Below are 25,103 nucleotides of genomic sequence, written 5' to 3' on the forward strand. Positions count from 1 at the left end.
TTTTTGTATAATTTATTCAATACAACATAATAGTAACGTAGTTAAAAAATTTTTCAAATCTTTGGTAACAATTTGGTCGTCCTGAAAAGGACGGTTTGATTGATGATTTTATGTACAAGTAGGTATTCAGCTTTTGAAACGTTTAGTTTAAGCCTTCTTCTCGGTCTTTTTGGGCAACAGAACAGCCTGAATATTCGGCAAGACTCCACCTTGGGCAATAGTGACGCCGGAGAGCAGCTTGTTTAACTCCTCGTCGTTGCGGATGGCCAGCTGTAAATGACGCGGAATAATTCTAGTCTTCTTGTTGTCACGAGCAGCATTGCCTGCCAACTCGAGAACTTCAGCGGCCAGATATTCCATTACGGCTGCTAGGTAAACTGGAGCGCCTGCACCAACACGCTCGGCGTAGTTGCCCTTCCGGAGCAGACGGTGAATACGGCCCACAGGGAATTGAAGACCGGCACGGTTGGAGCGGGACTTTGCCTTTCCCTTCACTTTGCCACCTTTTCCACGTCCAGACATTTTGCTTTGCGTTTATTTCACTTAGTTCACTTTACACACGGAACACGAATGCTGGCCGAACCCCGGCAGGGAAATATTTATACTTTTTCGTCTGCCAGCGCTTTCAGTTAGGGGTGGGTGACTTAGACCTGAAATGATTGTTCGTAAAAAAGTATAAAAATGAACGCGTTCAGAGCCACATTATGATAAGTGAATTGTGTTTGTGAAAATATAAGTAAAGTGAATAATGCCGCCGAAAACTAGTGGAAAGGCAGCCAAGAAGGCTGGCAAGGCTCAGAAGAATATCACCAAGACCGACAAGAAAAAGAAGCGCAAGAGGAAGGAGAGCTATGCCATCTACATTTACAAGGTTCTTAAGCAGGTCCATCCTGACACCGGCATTTCATCTAAGGCGATGAGCATCATGAACAGCTTTGTAAATGATATTTTCGAGCGCATTGCTGCCGAGGCGTCTCGTCTGGCTCACTACAACAAGCGCTCGACCATCACTAGTCGAGAAATCCAAACGGCTGTTCGCCTGCTTCTGCCGGGAGAGTTGGCCAAGCATGCTGTCAGTGAGGGAACCAAGGCTGTCACCAAGTACACCAGCTCTAAATAATTTGTTCCTACGAATGCTGCGGACATTAATCCAAAACGGCCCTTTTCAGGGCCACAATGTGTTTCACCAAGGAAATGTATTTTTCAATATATCGTCGATTTCAACTTATCCATTCCCACTATGGGGTTAAAATTGTTCAAATTTGTTTAGATATATACCAAAAAATCGGAAACGAAAACTCAATACGCTCAAAAAGCAACGTAATTCAATAACCAGACACGACGCGATGGTTGCCAATAAAATTAATGGAGCATTTTAATTTTCAAATAGCATTTAAATGAAAGTTTTTTCTCTTGCAACGAATCGTTGTAGCCCTGAAAAGGGCTTGTTTAAACAAATTTCAGATGTTGAAATCTAAAATTTTGATTGCGAACATGTACTAACTACTGTACTTTTTCACAATTTACTTCTTGGCGGCCGTAGTCTTTGCTTTCGGCTTCTTGGCCGTAGCAGAAACCGCTGCTTTCTTCGCAGTCTTTTTGGGTTTTGCAGACGCCGCTGGCTTTGCCTTTGGGGCTTTGGCTGCTGTAGCCTTCGACTTCGCTGCGGTCGCGGTCGCTTTCGCCTTTGTTGCGGCGGGCTTCGACTTTACGATTCCAGTTTTCTTAGCATCCTTGGCTTTTGCCTTCTCGGTTTTCTTTTTCTCGGCAGTCTTTTTGGTGGCCACAGCCTTCTTAGCCTTGGGCTTTTTGTCAGCAGCCCCAGCGGCAGTTTTTTTGGAGGAAGCACCAGTCTTCTTGGATGCTACCTTCTTGCTTTCCACTTTTTTCTCAGCAGACAAAACCCTCGACTTCGCCTTCGGATCCTTATCCTTATCCTTCCTGGCGGAGGCCGAAAGTTTAAATGATCCAGATGCACCCTTTCCCTTTGTTTGGATAAGCTTTCCATTGACCACGGCCGATTTTAAGTACTTCTTGATGAATGGAGCTAACTTTTGGGCGTCGCATTTATAAGTGGCAGTGATATATTTTTTTATTGCCAGAAGTGATGAGCCGCCACGTTCCTTTAAATTTTTAATCGAAGCGTCCACCATTTGCTGAGTTGGCGGATGTGACGGCGCCGCATTGGCTTTCTTTGCCTTTGTGCCGGCAGATCCAGATGCCTTTTTTTGGGCCACCTTTTTCTCAACTGTCGCGGATGGGGCAGCCACTGGGGAAGCGGACGTTGCAACTGCAGAATCAGACAATTTTCTTCACTTAGAACACTTTTTTTCTTCAGAAAATGGTCCGCGCGCTGATTGCCAACCTCCCTCGCTCGGATGAGAATCGAGGAGGAGAGCACTTTGACAATACGACTGCTAGCAGTCATTTACTATGTTGATGTTTGCTTGAAGTGCAAACTTTTTTTTTTAAATATTAAGTGTTTAAAATATTTATTAAAAGTAAGTTTTAATAGTTCTACATTCTTAAATAATTATTTTTTCACTATGAATTTTTCAAATGTTGATATTTGGTTTTAGTGACTTTTTAATGTTGATTGAACTTGAATATTCACATTTTTATCTAGAGCAATTTATAAAAAAACATGTTTTTAAATTATAAATCATGAAAATAATTTAGAGATTCCCGAAGTTTATTACAACTTCAACTTTCGACCTTTAGGAAAACCTAAAAAAGGAGCGTCTATTATTGTTTGAGATACTTTATTACTTGATTTAAGTTGACAATGAACTACATAAAATGTTTGCTCTACGGCATCATTCAGCAATAGTTTTTGATTCTAAAAAATACATTTATTGTCAAAAACAATGGATTTTTAATATTTTCTTAAAATAATAACGTGTTTGCTTTAGTAGATTAAAGTTTTCATGCATTTTAATAAATAATTTGTCTAAAATAAATCAATTTCCCTACCATATATCAGCCTTCATATAGTATGTCATACAATGTTTTTATTTAATAATAAAATATAAAGCAATCTTTTTTGTATTATCTCTTTCTTTTGTATATTAGATATTGAATTTCCCTACGTAATTAACCAATTTCAAAACAAGTTTTTACAGATCTTTTATTTTTTACAGACGGTTGAAGGGGCAGTTCCACTTGCCCCGTACGACCTCTTCAATAATATTCCCAAATTGAGTTAAAAGTTTTAGCTTAAAACTAAGAAAACATTTTAATTAACAATCTTTAAGTTATAGTTTTCTGTTACTTGGACTGACCGATATAATTACATTATTTCTGTTGGGTTGAGATGGGGGCTGCTGTCCTGGAATTTTCCTTTTGTCTGAAATAGAAACACTCGAAAAAAAGCGAACACTTGACTTTTCGTAAATGCGCGGGCGCGACCGGGCGTATGTTTATTCTGCGAAAATCAGTTTTACACTAAAGCTTATTCTATTTAGCTAGGCTTTCCCAGGCGCAGCGGAGACTCCTTGGAGACTCTGGGGTGAAGGGCGCTAGAGAGAGAGAGAGAGGGAGCGGAGAGCGGGTGACAGTCCTCGCCCTGTAACCTGGAGATTTCGCCCCCCTTGCAATCACTGGGGTTGCAACATAGCCATCCTACGGCAGGCTGCAGGCACCGGACACGATCCACCCAAAAACTGTTTTTTGGGCGACCGGCATTCCCTCGTCGAAGGTCAGGAATCCGGATTGGATGACCTTTTGATAAACGTCTGCTCCCAGGACCATGGAGACGGTAGCAGGCCGATCAGCCAGCAGGATGTCCTGGAACTTGGACACCACTGTGTCGCTCAATGCCCGGATAGGTGTGCGGATCCGCACACTGGGCTCGATCTTAAGTACGACCTCTAGTTTCGTGTTCGCGTCGATCTTGGAGCGAATCGTCGTCGTGCAGACCTGCTCCGCCAACAGTGGTCATCGGAAGCGTAAAGGCTGACGCCAACGAAGCGTCGATGCAGCTCATGGGGGTGCATGGATCGATGAGTGCTGCGGTCTCGAAGGTCTTCGTCCCGGTCTCCAACTTGAGCAGCGCTGTCGGAAGGATGTTCACGCGCTGCAGCAGCGACGAGAGCGATGGGCCTACGAGTCCGAGCTGGCAGATTTTGCCGGCGGGAACGCTGGGACGAGGCCGAAGCTGCTTGCCAACCCACCGGTTGGGGACGAGAGCGCGCTCGCGACCGCGACGACGAACTAACCTTCTCGTGCATGTGAAGCAGCGTGTGGTGGGATCGATCGCACTTCTTGCAACGATCACCGCCTTAGCAGTCTCCAGTGGAATGCTCGTGAGTGAGGCAATTGGCGCAGTTTTTGTTGATGAGGACTGCTCGCAGACGCTTTTCAGAGCTGAGCTTTAGGAACCTTGCGCACTTCCGAAGAGGATGGATAACACGGCAGACTCGGCAACGGTAGGATTGAATACCTCGGGTACGCCTGCTCTCCAAGCCACGAGCACTGGACGTTTAACAACTCCACGTGCAGTACGCATATTTACTACACGGACGTTGCCGTCGGCTCCTGGGAAGACAGACTCAATTCTGCCGAGCCGCCACTCATAAGAGGGTAAGTTGTCGTCCACGATGCGAAGATTTTTGGTCGGGGCCTGCCATTTAGTGCGCTTATGGAGTTCTTAAAGGTACTCTTCTTTCCATCGCACACGGAACTGCTGATGGAGAGCCTTCAAATGCTGCCACCGATTAAGAATGGATTTCGTTTCTCCCTTTACTTCGGGTTCCACCGTGGACATAGGAGGTCCCCCGACAAGGGAATGACCTGGCGTCAGAGCCAGCAAATCTGTCGCATAGAACATAGGAGAGAGCGGCCTGGAGTTAAGGCACGCTTCTATTTTTGCCAAGAGCTCTTCGAATGTGTATTTTCGTCTGGCAGTGCATTTGTAAAATAGCGTCTTAAAACTTTTTACGCCTGCTTCCCAAAGGCCTCCCATATGGTGTGCCCCCGGAGGAATAAATTGCCATTGCATCGCTTGATGACTATAGGCATTCATCACCGACTCTTTTACGGCTTGAAGGAAATCGCGGGAAAGCAGGGTGGCAGCGCCAACAAAGGTTTTGCCATTGTCTGACTGGACTTAACGTGGACAACCTCCTTTGGATATAAAACGAGCGAAAGCGGCAAGAAACTTTTCGGTCGATATGTCAGATGTATGCTTTAAATGGATGGCCTTGGTGGAGAAACAAACAAAAACTAACACATACCCCTTTGTGATAGGACATGCTCTTCCCGTATAGTTCTTTATATCGAACGGACCGGCGTAATCCATGCCAGTATACGTAAATGGTCGGAAGAATGATGCTCTTTCTTTGGGCAGGACACCCATCAGTTGGCTTTGCAACCGCTTTTTATGGATCACACATACTTTGCACAAATTTACTACTGCTTTCATACGGTTCTTAATTCTCGGAATCCAGTATTTCGACCGGATGAGGCGCACCATATCATTGAATGATATTGTTAGCTTTTGGATGGCTGAGTTCTACGTCAGCTGCTAGCTGCTGCAGTACTCGGATGGCCAGGAAAGGCCATTGACTCCAATTCGAAATCTCTGATTTCCCCTCTAGTATTTCGGAAAAGTATTCGTTGGAATGGAGTGTGCTTCGGATCTACCCAGATCTGCCGATACATTTTTTCGATATCGGCGCTAAACACGTATCGGAAATAGCGCCACTTCAGAATTTGAATGGTTAAGTCGGACTGAAGGACAGGGCCAGCATGAAGAATATCATTTAAACTTGTACCATTCGATGAAGGGCTGGAGGCATTAAATACTACACGGAGTTTAGTAGTTACGATGCCCGGTTTTAAGACGGCGTGATGCTAGGAAGTGAGGGCCTTTTAACCAGCGATTAGCGTCAGGTGTTTTGATGAATTTGGTAGCTGAGTCCGCAACGTTTTGCTTTTTGGGAATCCATCGCCATTGGTTTCGACTTGTGTTATTGATTATATCCCCAACTCTATGCATAACGAAGGCTTGAAATTTCCGTGGGTCCATATCAAGCCACTGTAGAACGGTCTTAGAGTCTGTCCAGTATGTACTTGAATTGATGTTGAGCCTTCTAACATTCATGGCCTTTTTGGCGAGGCCCACTTCAATTACAGCGGCCAGTAGTTCCATGCGTGGTATTGAGACTGGTTTTAGTGGAGCGACCTTATATTTGGCTGCTACCAGTACTGTGTCGACGTCTGCTCCTCGCTTGATACGAAGATATGTGACTGCTGCGTAGGCGTACTCGCTCGCGTCTACAAAAGTGTGTAGATCAATTTGGTCGGCATTCGGCAGCAAAGTGGAGTAGGAGCGAGGAAATTCCAGTTCGGTAGCTTGAAGCAGGACCGTTTTCCATTGTTGCCATGACGTGAACAGGGCGTTCGGGCAGTTCTTCGTCCCAGTCTATGCCTGATCGCCATACTTGTTGCAGTAGCATTTTAAGGCCGATCGTGTAGCAGGATAACAGGCCCAAGGGATCAAAAATCGACATTAATACTTGTAGGGCTTCTCGTTTTGTTGGTATGGATTCTCCATTTAGGACGTCTCTTTTAAGTCTCGCTAATCTAAAAGTATACTTAAAAACGTCGTTTGAGGGTTCCCAATACATACCAAGAACCTTCTCCGGGCCACCAAGTTCTTTGGGATGTTGTTCGGCTATTTGCCGCACTCCAAAATGTTTGAGGATAGCGGTAGAGTTCGAGATCCAATTTCTTATAGTGAATCCTTCCTCAGCATGAATGTCTCGGACTTCTGATGTTACTGCGTTCGCCTCAGAGTCGTCAGTGTAGCTGTCTATAAGGTCGTCCACATAATGAGCCTTTGTAATTGACTCGAAAGCTCGGGGACATTGATCCTTAAACTCCTGTGAGTTTTTCACCCGCACATAGTGAGCAATACAGGGCCCGCAGCAAATTCCAAATGTCATTGCCCGCATGACGAATGTGCGGGGAGTTTTGTTGCCCTTGTTAAGCCACAGAAATCGTTAAACATGCATGTCGCTTTGCTTGATAGTTATTTTATGAAACATCTCAGCGATATCCGTGCACACGCCTATACGACCTACTCTGAATGCCATAAGAACCTCGGTTAGCCTCGGTTTGCCTCTTTGCAGCTGCATCCCAAACCAATCTTATTTTATTTGGCTTGTTTGGGCTTAGAGCGATGAATATAGGGAGGTACCACACACGGTTTATGTCCTCTGCTATATCTTTGGTTTCCAGTTCGAATGCGTAGTTTTTGTCGACTAGGTTGTCAATTTGGCTTTGAATTTGATCGAATAGCTCTGGATTCTTTGTTAATTTTTTGTCGAAGACATTCGAGTCGTTTAAGTGCGTTTGAATAGCTGTCTGGGAGAATTACATTTTTGTCTCGCCAGAGCAGTCCAACTTGATAGCGACCATTTACTTTCTTGCATGTTTCCTCCAGAATTCCCGTAGCCTTTTTGTCGTCTTTAGAGAAAAGCTCCCGCGGTGTGATATGGTCTGCGTTGAAGCTTTCTCTTACCGTCTTGTCGATGTCGTCCCAGTTGCAAACGCAGTGATGAAGGGAATCATTTTGGGTGGCATTACTTGTGCCCTGAATACTCCATCCTAGCATACATTTTGAGGCGATAGGCTCATTGCGTCTTCCTGCAAGAATTTTGCGGGGAACAGCAAAGGTCCAGTTGTTTGCGCCAATTAGAAGCATCGGTGCAGCATTCCAATATGATTTTATGGGCAATCCATGTAGGTGGTTGTATTTGCTGCCAAGTTTATGTGCGTCAACGGTTTGCTTAGGTAGGGCAAGGTGTTTGATTGAGTGCACGTTGTTGAGCCACAGTTTTCTTCCACTCCCCATCTCCGATATTTTTACCTGGGCTTTAAGAGACATTTCCTCCGTACGGGTGGTGTCTCCGGTCCACTGCAGACAAAGTGGTTCAGAGGAAACAGGAACTTTGAGGAGCTTCAGAATTCCTTCATCGATAAGTGTTACAGATGAGCCCTCGTCCAAAAACGCATACGGACCTTTGCTCCGTTCCCATATAGTCTTACCGGCAGGATTCGAAAGTATGATTCTTCGAGGCCAGTTTCTTGATGGTGGGTACTGACGAGTTCGGGCTTAGGAGCTTCTCTGTGAAGGAGAGGGTGATGTTTTTATTGAATATCGCCGCAATCGCGTTTTGAGAAACATTTGCGACGGTGCATCTTTAGGCATCTGTAGCAGGCCTTGGCGTCGTTGATTATATGATGTCGCTCCGGAACAGGCAAACTTTTAAATTTCTCGCATTGGGCGGCGTAATGTTCGGTGGAGTTGCACATGACGCATGAAGGGTTCGGTTTGGCATCGTCCTTCTTCTGATTGTCTTCGGACTCACACATTCCTCCGGTTGATAAGTGCGTGTGGGTATTCACGCTCCATTAATTTTGTGCAGGTATGACTGTGGAGGCTGCTTCTGCTAAATTGTATATCCAGTCGCTAAATGATTTTACAACAGGGATAGAAGCACTGCGTGGATGCATGGCCCAGCTTAATTTATGCTGAGTGGGCAACTTGTCCACAAGCTCGCGCAGAAGCATTGGGCAGCTTATCACGAACCAATTCGTAGGCTTTCCCTTTGAGACACTTCTGAAGACGAAGCATGTTTTCAGCGTCTGAAAATCCAGCTACCGAGCAGCTGTTCTCGTACATGCTTATGAAAATTGGCCAGTCTGCTGGGTTGCCATTAAAAGTCGGCAGATCCGCTGGTAATATTTGCCTTGCTGCTAGTTGGGATGCAGTTGGTCCAAATGATAGGATGTGTCTTTCCTGTGTCCCCTGCTGCTGTGCAAGTATTGCATATCTCTGCTCGATATATTTCTTTTCCACTTGGCGTGTCTCTTCTAGCATCTCTATCATCAAGTTTTTTGAACATGGAATATATGATGTCTCAGCTGGCTTATTGGGATTGGATTCGGTTTGTATTATGTCGCCTTTCGGCTGTCAACGTATTTGTCAGTTCGTTGCGTTGTAAAGCGGCTTGCTGTGAGGTGGAAGGGGTACCGTCGACAGGTTTGCACAAGTCGCACGTCCATTGTGACTGTGCAATAGAGGCATCGACTCCAACGCAGGCGAAGTGGTACCATGCCTTGCATACGTCGCACTGCACCCAGTTTTGGACGCCGCTGGATAGTCGGTTCTTCTTGCATGAACCGCAAAGAGTTACATCTCTCTCCATTTCCTAGGTCGGTTTCTTCGTCACAGATAATTTGACAACTAATGGCGTCGGTCCCTGGCGTGATCTACTTCAACAGTGTTCTACACATACATAGCCTTCATACGTGTACGTGTGTATCTTGGCTTATAAGTATGCGTGTGTTCCGTGTGAATTTCACAAATGGTTGGCGTCACTTTTGATTGCGCTTAATATTAAGTACTAACAAAGTTTTTTAAAGAAATGTTGAGGCACTAATTGATTTGGGCCTAGGGAAAGCAATAATAAACAACCTTTTGTAGCAGTAACTTTATTTTCATTTAATTTATTTTAGCAAAGCGAGCAGCCTTAAAAAACTTTGTTTTTTCTCCTTCGCCAGTGTTTCCTCAAGTGCCGTACAAGTGTTGCCCTATCCAATAACCGCAGGTTATGGGTAACACTTTTACCAAAGGTTTTCAGGGTTCGCTTTTTTCGCCTAGTTGGCGGTTGAATTTAAATTACGCCGGTAGCAAAGGTAATATGTTAAATCATTCCGGACAGAGTGTCATTCGAAAACAACTCGTCTGTTTTCCAAGAATAATTCCTGCGGAAAATAATAATTCTCCAACTTCGACTGGATATGACCATCTCGTAAGATATGTCTATATATTACAAATCTTAGCTTTTGAATTTGATTTTGAAGTTGTTTGAACTAAGAGCAAGGTACTTTTGCTTGGGTCAGAGGAACAACCGAGGTTACTTTCCTTTGTGTTTTCCACAAACAATTGAACACCATACAACTAGTTCTAAAAGAAAACGAATTTACACGTCGTATGTTTTGGTCTGGTTTATGTGATTCCATATGAGTTCCAGAAACTCACGGTTTACACGGTAAAATATACAATTATTGTTTATAGAGTATAGAAGGAAGATAATAAAGATTATCAACCTTTGAAATTTATTTACCAATGAGTCTTAATGAGTGAAGAGAGTACTCACTAACGTTGGTGCGCCACTTTATTAATAAAATAATAATAATCATTATTGTAACGTGCAACGTTTGTAAAGCACTGTTTCGACCATGATCTAACTTTGCGGGCGGAGGTCTTGCTCAGTCTGATCTGGCGTTTGCTTATTATTTATCAATCAAGAATTGAGCGTGCTGCGACGGCATACAAAAAGATATCGGATATCAGATAGAGAAACGTAAACAAATTCCAAAAGAGACGGTTAAAGCGGTCAGAGAAAGAAAAGAGGAGGGAAATTCGGTAATGAGACGTCGGTGTTATTACGTCATCGGAGACCCGCCCAACCTACGATCACCATCTTCGAGTCTCACTCGGGTGATCCCTTCTGATACCCCTTACGACTGCTAAACCATCTGCCGAGTTTAAACCAAAAATAATTACTCCATGATTTCGATAGTATACATTTTAATAATAATCATTAAGTCTAACAGCATACAAAATTTGTCTTCCTAATATCGCAAACCTCTGCATGCGTACAAAATGGGTTGGATTAGGCAATGCCTAAGAGTAGGATTTAGATCACCAATAATAAGCCAAAAATTAGGCAATGCCTAAGAGTAGGATTTAGATCACCAATAATAATAATAATAATAATAAACAAAAGATACAAAATTATAAATGATTGAATAGTGCATGCTAAATATGGATTACAGTAACGGTATCATTACGTTTTAGTTATAAATATATATGTATAAACGTTCATTGTGTGCCTCTTAGGTTAATTAATAGTATTATTTAATATTTTAATTTCGGTTGGCATGACTAAATCTTCTTTAAATTTACTTTCTTTATAAATTCCCTAAACTTTTATTTCAGTGTTCATCAAGTACACGAAGTTTTCTAACTAGGTTTAGTTTAATTTTTATATTCCAAAATATTTATTCTTTTAACGAAGATAAGTCGGTTTTGTTTGGTTCGGTTTTAAGTAGTTTTAACTAGTTTTTTCCAGTTAATAATTATTTGATTTGTAATTCAAATTAATTAACTTCAAAATTCTTTCTCGCAGTGTCATTAACGTAAACAAGCATTGGCAGCATGGCTCTCGCCGAAATTAGGGGACTCGTGACCGCTTATAAAACTAATATGTGGCTCGCTTTTAATAAATGTTTGTCTCTATTATCGAGGGATCACTGTATGGGGCCAAAAAACCCACATGTTACAAATCCAAATCCCAAAATATTCTTTTTCTCCAAAGATGCATCCTCATGTTTTGCTTTCTCCATTTTCTCCCGCTTCTGTTTATACCCGTTACTCGTAGAGTAAAAGGGTATACTAGATTCGTTGGAAAGTATGTAACAGGCAGAAGGAAGCGTTTCCGACCATATAAAGTATATATATTCTTGATCAGGATCAATAGCCGAGTCGATCTGGCCATGTCCGTCTGTCCGTCCGTCTGTCCGCCCGTCTGTCCGTCCGTCTGTCCGTCCGTATGAACGTCGAGATCTCAGGAACTACAAAAGCTAGAAAGTTGAGATTAAGCATACAGACTCCAGGGACATAGAAGCAGCGCAAGTTTGTCGATTCATGTTGCCACGCCCACTCTAACGCCCACAAACCGCCCAAAACTGCCACGCCCACACTTTTGAAAAATGTTTTGAAATTTTTTCATTTTTGTATTAGTCTTGTAATTTTCTATCGATTTACCAAAAAACTTTTTGCCACGCCCACTCTAACGCCCTCAAACCGCCCAAAGCTGCTACGCCCACACTTTTGAAAAATGTTTTGATATTTTGTCATTATACCCGTTACTCGTAGAGTAAAAGGGTATACTAGATTCGTTGAAAAGTATGTAACAGGCAGAAGGAAGGGTTTCCGACCATATAAAGTATATATATTCTTGATCAGGACCAATAGCCGAGTCGATATGACCATGTCCGTCTGTCCGTCTGTCCGACTGTCTGTCCGTCCGTATGAACGCTGTGATCTCAGGAACTACAAAAGCTACAAAGTTGAGATTAAGCATACAGACTCCAGAGACATAGACGCAGCGCAAGTTTGTCGATTCATGTTGCCACGCCCACTCTAACGCCCACAAACCGCCCAAAACTGCCACGCCCACACTTTTGAAAAATGTTTTGATATTTTTTCATTTTTGTATTGGTCTTGTAAATTTCTATCGATTTGCTAAAAAACTTTTTGCCACGCCCACTCTAACGCCCACAAACCGCCAAAAACTGTGTTTAAGACTCTCCTTCTCCCTTCCACTAACTGAGTAACGGGTATCAGATAGTCGGGGAACTCGACTATAGCGTTCTCTCTTGTTTTAAATTGATTTTGAGATATTTGCACAGACGGTGGTATACTATATACAATTTGCATATACCATTGCAACTATTATAACCGAAGAGGATTTATTTATAAGTTTGTTTTTATACCCGTTACTCGTAGAGTAAAAGGGTATACTAGATTCGTTGAAAAGTATGTAACAGGCAGAAGGAAGCGTTTCCGACCATATAAAGTATATATATTCTTGATCAGGATCAATAGCCGAGTCGATTTGGCCATGTCCGTCTGTCCGTCCGTCTGTCCGTCTGTCCGTCTGTCCGTCTGTCCGTCTGTCCGTCTGTCTGTCCGTATGAACGTCGAGATCTCAGGAACTACAAAAGCTAGAAAGTTGAGACTAAGCACACAGACTCCAGAGACATAGACGCAGCGCAAGTTTGTCGATTCATGTTGCCACGCCCACTCTAACGCCCACAAACCGCCCAAAACTGCGACGCCCACACTTTTGAAAAATGTTTTGATATTTTTTCATTTTTGTATTGGTATGGTAAATTTCTATCGATTTGCAAAAAAACTTTTTGCCACGCCCACTCTAACGCCCACAAACCGCCCAAAACTGCCACGCCCACACTCTTGAAAAATGTTTTAATATTTTTTCATTTTTGTATTGGTCTTGAAAATTTCTATCGACTTGCAAAAAATCTTTTTGCCACGCCCACTCTTACGCCCACAAACCGCCCAAAGCTGCCACGCCCACACTTTTGAAAAATGTTTTGATATTTTTTCATTTTTGTATTAGTCTTGTAAATTTCTATCTTTTCGCCAAAAAACTTTTTGCCACGCCCACTCTAACGCCCACAAACCGCCAAAAACTGTCCTTCGCACTTACACTAGCTGAGTAACGGGTATCAGATAGTCGGGGAACTCGACTATAGCGTTCTCTCTTGTTCTTAATTAAAACTTTACTGGTTGGGAGTTTTCAAAAATTTTAAAAATAGTTTAAGATCTTTTAAGATCCTTTATTGGCGAACGGGTCCGGCGCCGCTGCTTCTGGAACTCGTAGTCCGTTGATTCTTCAGCTGCCAATGGCGGAGGGGGCGCTCTGCCGTCTTGTCCACTGCGTCTGAAAGTGGTGCTCCTCTGGACACTTCCTATTTCAAACGGTCGCGAAACAAAGATACTGTCAGAATTACGACAGAAGACTATGGGCATTTTGTGGCTTACCTTGACTTTTGCCAATTTATTAGAAATTGAGAAAATTTTCCCTCGTGGGAAAGGAGCACTAAGTCGCCGAGGTTATGTTTAGTTATATTGAACGCGCACTCGATTAAAACGCGTGTGGTCGCTTCGGAATTTTCCAAGAAAAAATGAGACCGGAATTTGGTCTCAGACCGGTGAAGTTGGACGTGGTTCCAAAGCTGAGCTTTGGATTGCGACTCTGTTACAGCTGCTCACTATCGGTTGCTCCGATGCAGCTGCAGCCTAAGTGCTATAATTGGCAACGAACTATTCAAAGTGCATACTTTCTGGCCAAATATTTATATATGGGTCAAAAACGTGGATACTCTTTTATATATTGATAGTTCATTTTTGTTTATGTAAATTCCCTTTTTAATATAACAGGCCGTGGCCCCTGTGTTGATTAATATTTTTAATTCTCTTTTTGTTATTCTTTCCACCCTTATTACATGAGGCATTCCTCTGTTGGGCACTGATCTAAAAAATGGTCCTCGTTAATGTTTTTTACTCTCATGGTTTTTTGATCTGGTTGGATAACTGTCCCTGTTGATTCCCTTTTTAATGGGATTTGCGGTTCAGTTTTTTGTGTTTGGCTTTGATTATAATTATTTCTTTGCGAAAAATTATTATAATTCTGCCTGTTATTATTGTACCTGTTATAATTGTTATTCGGAAGATTGTAGTTATTATTCGGGCGCATTTGAATCTTAATGGAGCTATCAACTTCCATAGGTTCTGGTGAGGGTTGAACTTTGGAATTGTTGTTAAAATTCCAATTGTTGTTTTGTCCAAAGTTACCGCTTTGTGGCCAATTATTATTTATTCTATTTGAAGTATGTATTATTATTCTGTCTAGAATTTACTGGGTAAAATCTGAGGTTGTTTTCCTGATATTTATTTTAATTTCTAATCCCATAATACCTATGTGCGAATTGGTCTCGAAAGTTGTTAGATTCTAATTCCTGGCACTTTGCCAAAGCGTTTGGCAAGTCCGGTGGGTTAAGAGAAAATAGCGTTTCTGAGATTGAACCATTCAATCAAGGTTGAACCATTCAAAGGAAATAAAAATTCGTAGAGCGTTGCTCCTAATTGTTTTTTTGTTTGTTTGGTTATTCCGCTGTCTTTTCCATATTTCATTATGGTTTTGTTTATAAGTAATGTCATTTTCTTATTTGAACAATGAAGTATTGTAGAATTCAGTTCATAACTCCCTGTCTAAGGATGCTTAATTCTGATTCGAGAACATGAATTAGTCTTTTATCGTTGTAAATAATCTAGAAAGAATTGCTTGAAAATTTAAATCGTTACCATGGTTGGTAAGAGCATCATGTGCTGCTCCCATGATTTTATTTCGTAGAATTGTTAAAACGATAAAATATTGCTAGATTTGAGCAGTCATGGCAGTTTCTGCGGCTTCTCTCCAGCCCACAAATTGGGTTATTTCACCTGTGAACTTTGGTAAAGATTTAACTACTTCAAGAGTAGTTTTGCATTTTACATTTGGGTCAATTGTTTGGAGTATATAATCTTTAACTTCATTTTTGTTAGCTGTTAACTGTCCCTCTATCCCTTTAATTTTCCTGGAAACTTAACCTAATTGTACACTAATTAATCGGATAAATAATTCTAGAGTGAGATTGCTGGCGCTAGATAGCCCGCCCGCAGAAAAGGTTGGTGCTGAACCTCCGGTTGCCATTTTTATACTCCGTCCGTCTGTCCGTCCGTATGAACGTCGAGATCTCAGGAACTACAAATGCTAGAAAGTTCAGATTAAGCATACAGACTCCAGATGGACTACAGATAGTCGGGGAACTCGACTATAGCGTTCTCTCTTATTTAATTTGTAATCGTTAAATTTTATTATTCTGAACTTTTTGTATCACCGATTGAATTGTTAACGACGCGAGTTCAAGATTTTTATTTAACTTTTTATCATTAAACTTTTTACATCCGAACTTTTAGTTGCCTCGATTGGGTGTTTGGCAGCACGAGCTCATGTTAATTATTTTACTTGTTATCGTTAAATTTTTAATAACTGAACTATTAAATGCACTGCCGCACGTTGGGCGCCAATTAATTTTATACTGCGATGATATATAAAAAAATATATAATTTTAATTTTGTATTCATCATATGACAGACTTTTATCTTTTATGGATTTATAAGTTTAATCCTAGGATCGGTGTCCGATCTTTCTCCGTTTCCCAATAGGACTGCCAGCTTAAGAATAATTTCTTTCCTCCAACCCTCGGCCAGGAGCTTTTGATCTGTGTTTAAATTAAAAGCTTGGTGATGAAATTGCTTCACTGCATTATGAAATTCAAATTTGTTGACCAATGCAGATTGAAGTGCAATAAGTTCTTGGTCACCAAGAGGAGGCTGTGTTTACGTTACGATAGTTTGTTTATCTAAGTAGCCAAGCTGTGGACCGGCAGCGGCTTGGTTCTCACGACTTGGTGGGAAGATTTGGATTTGTTTATATAAACAGTTACAGGCCGGCGAATTGCAACTTTGAGAACAAAGGAAAGTCAATCGTTCAGATAATGAATAATGGGTTAAATAACTTGCATGCAATTTCGCATAACACGCGTGCATAACTGTAATTCTATTTTTAGAAAGTACCGTTAGGTTTAGAGCAAAAAACTGGTTTTGTCTGGAAATATTTGGACTATTTGGAGACAATTTTGTTACTTTGTACGTAAATATATTTAGATTTTTTTTCTTTATTTTTGGCCTCTGACGGAACCACTGTGTAGTGCTGGCGTAAGGTTGCGTTAACTAACAGTAGTATAGTGTTGTATTTGTATACTAATTGTTGGAGCAGTAGTTTAAGTTTTAATAACAAGAATACGAAAGTCTGTTTGATTTGGCACTGTTAAATAATCAATAAGAGATCTTAGAACTGCTCCTGAATTGTTATCCATTATGAAATTCCTACAGATTTTACCCTGTTATGTTATGTTATTTTATGTTCGACCAATTATGTTATCATTCTCATAAAAGCTCTACTATGTTAATAAGTAGTCGTAAAACTGAAGTCGAAGCTGCTGGCTGCGCCCGCGCACTAAACATTTTGGATCGAACCTCTCGTCTTTTTCTTTCGGTGGAAATTTTCCAGCTAGGCTGCTAGCCGCCAGTCCCAATTTCGTCACAAATTTTCTTCGGGAAAACTCTCCCGATTTTTCATGGCGCGCGAACAGGGACTACGGCTAACATTTATTTAATTTTTGCGTGCGAAAAAATGAACAAAATAGTGCATTTTTCGTCGTCTCGGCACTTGTTCTGTTTTTTCTCTATTGTTGGTAAAATAACCTAGCTGGTGAAATTCGGCGAATTATTTTGGATTTGGCGGACATTTTGGCGGACATTTGGAGTTGAAAAGGAAAGTCATTGGAAATTATGCCAAATAATAACCAGATATTCAGTGCCAAAAATTAAAAATAATAAGAACTCCACTTTTTGTGTGTATTGTGTGCGTTAATAATTCTTGGCATATGTGGTAAATTGGAAAACCAATTTAAATCCCAAACAAACCACCACCCCCAAATAAAAATATATAAAAGTGAACTGCCTTTGACAAAACTTATGGGGTTAATTTCTGTGAAAATTTGGAGAAATTTATGTGCGTTAAATACATACGGTCAAACTGCAAAAGTTCAGTAAACCTACATACATACAAAGACATAACGCCAGTTTGCCGCCAATTTCGTTTCCCTTTTGTGCAGTTGCAGACCAGTTATTTGTCTGCTATATACACGGTGTCAGTGGCCAACCATACATATATACCTCGTACATTGGTTATATTCAGCAGTACATACTGTGGCAGTGGCTCTCAAACCGTACATAGTGGAAAGTTCCTGCAAAACTCGGCAGTGAACTTAAGCCCTGCTCACATTTGTATGTACATCTATGCATTTGCGTGAACATTAATTCGATTTATAGTGAGATATTTGGCCTTAGAAAATTGTATTAAATTTTTGGAATTTTTCGGCGGTGTTTGCGGGCATATTTAACACGAATGGGATCCACTAAAATATTTCGGACGTTCATGTGTCATAAAATTCAAATTTTGTGCATTTTCGGCTTTGGTTTTACCCATCAACGGTACATACACATACAAACTACACATTTTGTGCATTTCGGTGGTTTATCGGCACAGTTAACCCAGCTCAAAGAAGCTGGGTCCGCAAAAATCGAATTTTTGAAATTTGAAAGTTGGAATCGTTTGCCCATCGTTTGCCCATGTTTGCCCACCAATTAGTTTTTTTTGCCCACGTCCAGTTTTCAAGATATGAAATTTCGAAAATTTTCGAAAATTTTCGAACTTCAAAAAGTTGAGTTTTTTGAACTTTTTTTTTTTTAAATCGCAATAACTTCGTTTGCCCACGTTTGCCCACCCTTTAGAATTTTGAAAAAACTTTTAGTTTAGAAAATATAAGCACTTAAAGAATTAAGCATTTTCCATACCCCAAAACTAAAAATTTTCAAACAAAATCGTTTGCCCACCCTCTAAAAATGCTTATTATCGTTTGCCCACCCATTAAAAATTGTTTTTTTCGTTTGCCCACCCTTAAAAAAAATAAAAACGTTTGCCCACCTCTTAAAACTAAATATTTTAAAACAAAATCGTTTGCCCACCCTCTAAAAATGCTTTTTATCGTTTGCCCACCCTTTAAAAATTGTTTTTTTCGTTTGCCCACCCTTAAAAAAAAATAAAAACGTTTGCCCACCTCTTAAAACTAAATATTTTAAAACAAAATCGTTTGCCCACCCTCTAAAAATGCTTTTTATCGTTTGCCCACCCTTTAAAAATTGTTTTTTTCGTTTGCCCACCCTTAAAAAAAAATAAAAACGTTTGCCCACCTCTTAAAACTAAATATTTTAAAACAAAATCGTTTGCCCACCCTCTAAAAATGCTTTTTATCGTTTGCCCACCCTTTAAAAATTGTTTTTTTCGTTTGCCCACCCTTAAAAAATTATTTTTTTGTCCACGACTTAAAGGTATATTTTTTAACAATAATTATTTTGTACACGCTGAAATCTTTTTCTATCTCTTTCTTACTCCTAAGAAACGATCAAAGGCCAGAGGTGTTGTTGCATATAACCAACATATACATACATATAAATAAAACACACATACACATTTTCGGTTCTGCTATCTGCACTGAAAAAATCAAGTTGAAAAAAAAATAAAAATACATAGTTTTAATGCTTTTGAAAACTCCAAATTATGTTGGATAACAATATGGTAAAGCAAACACAATTGTTATTTTTTTCTGGGTTGTATGTATGTATGTGTGTTTTATTTATATGTATGTATATGTTGGTTATATGCAACAACACCTCTGGCCTTTGATCGTTTCTTAGGAGTAAGAAAGAGATAGAAAAAGATTTCAGCGTGTACAAAATAATTATTGTTAAAAAATATACCTTTAAGTCGTGGACAAAAAAATAATTTTTTAAGGGTGGGCAAACGAAAAAAACAATTTTTAAAGGGTGGGCAAACGATAAAAAGCATTTTTAGAGGGTGGGCAAACGATTTTGTTTTAAAATATTTAGTTTTAAGAGGTGGGCAAACGTTTTTATTTTTTTTTAAGGGTGGGTAAACGAAAAAAACAATTTTTAATGGGTGGGCAAACGATAATAAGCATTTTTAGAGGGTGGGCAAACGATTTTGTTTGAAAATTTTTAGTTTTGGGGTATGGAAAATGCTTAATTCTTTAAGTGCTTATATTTTCTAAACTAAAAGTTTTTCAAAATTCTAAAGGGTGGGCAAACGTGGGCAAACGAAGTTATTGCGATTTAAAAAAAAAAAAGTTCAAAAAACTCAACTTTTTAAAGTTCGAAAATTTTCGAAAATTTTCGAAATTTCATATCTTGAAAACTGGACGTGGGCAAAAAAAACTAATTGGTGGGCAAACATGGGCAAACGATGGGCAAACGATTCCAACTTTCAAATTTCAAAAATTCGATTTTTGCGGACCCAGCTTCTTTGAGCTAGTTAACCCTCATATAATCCAATAAAATTTATTGTTGAATTTGAATTTGGAAATCAAGTTTTGTATATTTGAGCATCGATTAAAAATTGGTTTCGTGCGCATTTACGTGTGTGATTTAACCCTTGTTTCGGAAATTTACTAGTACTTGGACTATTTTTATTTATTCCAATTGATTTCAAAAATGGAAAAAGAAAAGGAAGTATCGGCAAAGCTTATTTCTAAATTAATAGTGGCTATGCAAAAACACGATAGGGTTATGGACGCATGAAAACTGCATTTGAGGAAAAAACTATTTCGTTCGATAGTTTTCAACTGGAATACCGAATGCAACATCTCGAAACAATTAATGGATATTCAGTCAGAGATTGATGTGCTAAACCCAGGAAATGATTTAAACGCGTCTGTCGAGGATATGTGCATATTCACAAAGGCTTTATATCGGTCCGCAATGAGTCGAGTCGGACTCCGAGACTTAGTCACGGGGATAACAGTGGGTTTCGTCATTCATCCTATTTACCAAAAATGAATTTGCCCAAATTCAGTGGAAAATATTCCGACTTTAAAAATTTTATAAGTCTTTTCGAGAGCTTAGTGCATAATGACCCGTCTCTAACAAATATCGAAAAATTCAACCATTTGCTGACATGTCTAACAGACGATGCATTAGAATCTGTCAAGGCGTTTCAAATTTCGGATTTAAATTATGAGAATGCATTGGCTAGTCTGAAAAACGTTTTGCTGATGCATCGAGCCACGCCTACGGCTGTTGCATTTATATTCGTACCGTGGCTGGGACAAATAGGTTATCAAGACTTCTAACCGCAAAGTCTAGAGTGTCCCCACTAAAAACAAAGTCAATTCCATGGATCGAGCTGTGTGCAGCGCATCTGCTGGCCAAATTATGGTCTCAAGTATCTCCTTTGCTTAACAAATTGGGGCTTGAAAGGATTAACTTCTGGTCGGACTCACAAGTCACATTATACTGGTTAAAGAGGGATCCATCCACTCAAGCAACATTTGTCGCAAATAGAGTATCTGAAATTCAAGAACTCACAGAGAATGTAGTTTGGCGTCATGTGCCCACGGAAGAAAATCCGGCTGATTTAGTCTCACGTGGAACAGACTTAGAAGGTTTGAGGTGTACTGTATGGGAAAATGGACCAGAGTTCTTACTCCGAAATCCAAGCGAGTGGCCTCGGTCCCATCAGATTGAAGTTTCAACGGAATTACAGTTTTCTGAGAACAAAAAAAGCGTAGCAGTATGTTCCGTCACAAAAAACAAACCGAATGTCCTTATTGAGCTTGTTGGAAGATGTTCATCATTTAGTAAACTCTTACGGATCATGGCCTACGTAAATCGATTTATTCAAGGGAAGAAGCGTCAACGCGAGGTCGTCATTTCGGCTAACGAACTGAAGTTGTCGTTTCTTAGGATAATCCAAATATTTCAAAAGGCGTAGTTCAGTTCAGAATACGTCAAGTTGGAGAAGTCTGAATGTTTAAGCCCACATCTACAACGTTTAAATCCTTTTATACATACCAGCGATTTAGAAGGTGTGACGTTCAACCTAATCCGAGTTGGGGGGAGATTGCTAAATGCACCAATTCCGTATGATGCCAAGTTTCCACTATTACTGTCCTCAAAGTCAGAATTTGTATCGCTATTTCTTCCAACCTGCATCGGACTTATTACCATGCCTGTGTCAAGGTGATGGTTTCACTTTTGAGGCAACAGATATGGTTGATCAATGCGCGAGAAGCATGTACGAAAATTTTCACTGTTTTCAGTATAAACCAGTGCTGATGAGCCAGATAATGGGCAATTTTCCAGCCGATAGGGTCCGAATGGAGCGCCCCTTTCTAGTTTGCGGAGTAGATTTTTGTCGTCGATTTTATGTGTCCTTAAAGGTCCGCGGTAGAGCTCCTATCAAAACTTATGTGGCCGTTTTTGTGTGCTTTTCGTCAAAGGCTGTCCACCTTGAACTTGTTGTCGACCTATCCACTGACAGCTTCTTATCCGTATTTAAAAGGTTCGTCGGGAGGAGAGGGCTGCCGGAGAAGTTGTACAGCGACAACGCCACGAACTTCGTAGGAGCGTGCAACGTGCTGAAAGAGCTGAGCGAAGCGTTTCACCGCAGTCGGGACGAGCTGAGCGGATACGCGGTTCAGAGAGGCGTCGAGTGGTGTTTCATACCGCCGAGGTCACTACACTTCGGAGGACTTTGGGAAGCATTCGTCTAGTCCGCCAAAACCCGGTTGCTGCGAGAAGTCGGCAACGCCAAGCTCACAACGGACGAGTTGAGCACCCACCTGGTCGAGGTAGAGAACGATCCCAACGATGAAGAGGCCCTAACACCAGGACACCTACTAATCGGGCAGCCTCTGATCACGCTGCCGCAAGAATCCGGCACAGGAGGAGTTTGCAGCAAGGCCAGTTGCGCGTATTTGAAGCGGTGGCGAATGCTGTCCGCTCTCAAGCAGCAGTTTTGGGACGGCTGGTCCAAGGACTACATCGCCAGCCTGCAGCAGCGCAACAAATGGAGCGTCGGATGCCGCGATCTGGAGGTCGGTTGCCTAGTGGTCGTCCACGAGGACAATGTGCCCCCGCAGCGTTGGCTAACAGGCCGCGTAGTGGCAACAACAGCAGGCGAGGAAGGTAGAGTGAATACGAAAGTCTGTTTGATTTGGCACTGTTAAATAATCAATAAGAGATCTTAGAACTGCTGCTGAATTGTTACCTATTATGAAATTCCTACAGATTTTACCCTGTTATGTTATGTTATGTTATGTTCGACCAATTATGTTAATAAGTAGTCGTAAAACTGAAGTCGAAGCTGCTGGCTGCGACCGCGCACTAAACATTTTGGATCGAACCTCTCGTCTTTTTCTTTCGTTGGAAATTTCCTAGCTAGGCTGCCAGTCCCAATTTCGTAACAAATTTTCTTCGGGAAAACTCTGCCGATTTTTCACTGATCTTGATGGTTTTTAACCATTTCAAATGCAACTTGCAACTCTTGGTACTTCGCGTAGCATATTCGAGGTTAAAGTTAGCAGAGTTGGCGTTACCAACAAGTGGAAGGAAACTAGAGTTGCAGAATAGATTGCCTACACATTATAATATTCCGGATGAAGAGGAAAGCGATTCAAATGAAGCTTCATCCGTGGTTACAGAGCGAAATATAGCTGAAAATCAAAGAGTAGACAATGGCAGGTTATGGTTCACTCTTAAATATCTAGAAGGCAGCGTATCTAGTTTCTCTGGAACAGGAAGTCTTGATGTAGAACAATGGATTGATGAGGAATGGATTGGAAAGTTGTTCAATTAGTGGCCAGTGGAATGATTTGCAACTTTGTATCTTACGGATAACAGGAGCGGCTTAACTGTTTGTGCGTGGTGAGGCGAATATTCGTAATTGAACTGTTTTGAAGGCTAAGTTAAGAAAACCAGCGGCAGCAGAAAAAAAAAGAATAATTATTTGAATATTTTTATGCTCTGAAAGAAATTGCAAAGCCAGTTAATATTGATGAGCCAGGACGATGTGCAGCAAAAACAGATGTCAAGAAAGAAACAAATGCTAATGTAGTTCAAGAGGATACATAGGAGGATAGGAGTGTCGTTAGGCAGTGAATTTACTCTTTCAGGTCTGGAATTGAAGAGCTTTCTTTAAAAAAGATTATATTTAAAGGTTTGGATGACATGGGTGCTGATTTGTGCTTAATGCGCCGACAAGTCTGCATGAGTCTAGGAGCAGCATAAATAACTGGGAAAGAAAAGAGTTTGACGGGAGTTAAACATTTGGAAGTCTTATTATATCCGTTCTAATAGATGATATTCCAATGGAAGTAGAATTTCATGTGGTTCAAGATCGGGATATAGGTTTTGATGCTATTTTAGTTAGGACAATTTTGGGCACTGTCGGCATGAAGGTCACTTTACTATAAGGATGACAACTAGGGTAAAACTAGGTATAATTAAGGATACACAAATATTTGATATCCCAGCAGACAAAAACTTCGCTTATGATATTACAAACGATAGTTTTGCGGAATTTAGGCGGACAAAAGTTTAAGTTTGCGGACCTTTTACGATATCAAATGCGGGCCGATTCCTATATCATTCGCTATACTTTTATATTATTATATATATATTAGTATTTGGTATTTTGATTTTATTTATGACTATATTATAAATCTGTTTTTTATAACTTTATATACATATATGTATGTCGGAGTATAAAGATTACGCATGAACTCGAATTATTTCATCATATTATGTTTTGCGTCTTTGCATTGTGGTTGTCCGTCGTTTTTCTGCAAGTACCGTTGGAGCGGGGCGACAACGACGCGTCGCCTGTTTAGTTGCGCGACGATGCGTCGCGACGTTGCCGCCGAGTGTGGTTCGTTGTTTCGTATAGGCTGTTAGAAAACGAGTAGGGCAGTAGGCTTGAGTGGTCGCCTGCGAAAAGTTCGAAACGCGCTACGCTCTAATGGGATATGAAGATAATTCGACAACAGAAGTAGGATCGGGCCCTATACCTTCAACAGTAGATGGACCATGGCGTACTATTATGGAAATGCAAAATAAAAATTTAATTGAACTTGTGCGGTCCATACAAACAACGGCATCTGATGCGGGGCAAAGTAAAGCGGCCCAAATTCAACCCAGACAAGGCAGGCGCAATCGATTCATCGTGGTGTAACACCGTTGAAATTATTTTGAAAGAAATTGCATGGTAGTGGCATTAAGTTCAGCACTAGAGCGCTTCGCAATGGCTCTCCCAAGTGTGTTACGCTGACATGACCTGGCTTGAGTTTAAAGAACTGTTTATCCATCGCTTTGACACTATAGAAACACCAGCCGCCATGTTTCTAAATATGTTGTCTAAACGACCGACTGACGGCGAATGTCTTGCAGTCCATGCAAGCCGCATGGTAACAAAACTAACGACGAAATGGCCCCAAATGGAAACGGAAGAAATTTCTGTGTCCGTCACTCTCGCGTTGCTGGCAAATGTTGATAACCGTTTGCAGCGTTTAAGTTTTACATCTGTGGCGCCCAGACTAAAACCCAGTCTGGCAACACGGCGTAAACTAACGCCAAGACCTTTCCTGGATGACGATATCTTCTGATATCGTCAGACTGGCCACTCTGGACTTCAACCCCGCCGCGCAACAAGCTTACGGCATCAAGTTAACATTATATTGTATTTCGAATTAAATAAAGCAGTAACTACATAAGTTACCATATTGGTGACCCCGCAATAAACAAAATGAATACCGGAGATTGTTCGCCTGCACCGCCAACTTCGCTTGACGCTGGTGAAATTCAATGCGGCAACAGCGCAGGCACCGTTATTCCTGTCGTCGAGTCGGTTGGCGTCATCAAGCTACCGCCTTTTTGGAAGCAAAATGCGCGGTTATGGTTTGTGCAGATCGAAGCGCAA

The 25,103-nt window shown here is 41.0% G+C and overlaps 3 protein-coding genes across 3 annotated transcripts; 1 reads left to right on the forward strand and 2 right to left on the reverse strand.

Moving 5' to 3' along the window:
- Positions 1-82: 82 nt before the first annotated feature.
- Positions 83-583, reverse strand: LOC120321238 (histone H2A). Its single transcript, XM_039373400.2, has one exon. It carries the CDS (start codon positions 520-522, stop codon positions 148-150), a length of 375 nt encoding a protein of 124 aa, XP_039229334.1. The 5' UTR covers positions 523-583; the 3' UTR covers positions 83-147.
- Positions 584-635: 52 nt separating this feature from the next.
- Positions 636-1,169, forward strand: LOC120321244 (histone H2B). Its single transcript, XM_039373406.2, has one exon. The coding sequence runs from the start codon at positions 749-751 to the stop codon at positions 1,118-1,120; it is 372 nt and encodes a 123-aa protein (XP_039229340.1). The 5' UTR covers positions 636-748; the 3' UTR covers positions 1,121-1,169.
- Positions 1,170-1,435: 266 nt separating this feature from the next.
- LOC6539223 (histone H1) lies at positions 1,436-2,312 on the reverse strand (the record flags this gene model as incomplete). The annotated part of the gene is made up of 1 exon (XM_002086087.4): positions 1,436-2,312. A coding segment is annotated over one exon (789 nt), but the record flags the coding sequence as incomplete, so codon positions are not given.
- Positions 2,313-25,103: the final 22,791 nt, after the last annotated feature.

This window comes from Drosophila yakuba, chromosome 2R, assembly GCF_016746365.2.
Source record: "Drosophila yakuba strain Tai18E2 chromosome 2R, Prin_Dyak_Tai18E2_2.1, whole genome shotgun sequence".
NCBI lineage: Eukaryota > Metazoa > Arthropoda > Insecta > Diptera > Drosophilidae > Drosophila > Drosophila yakuba.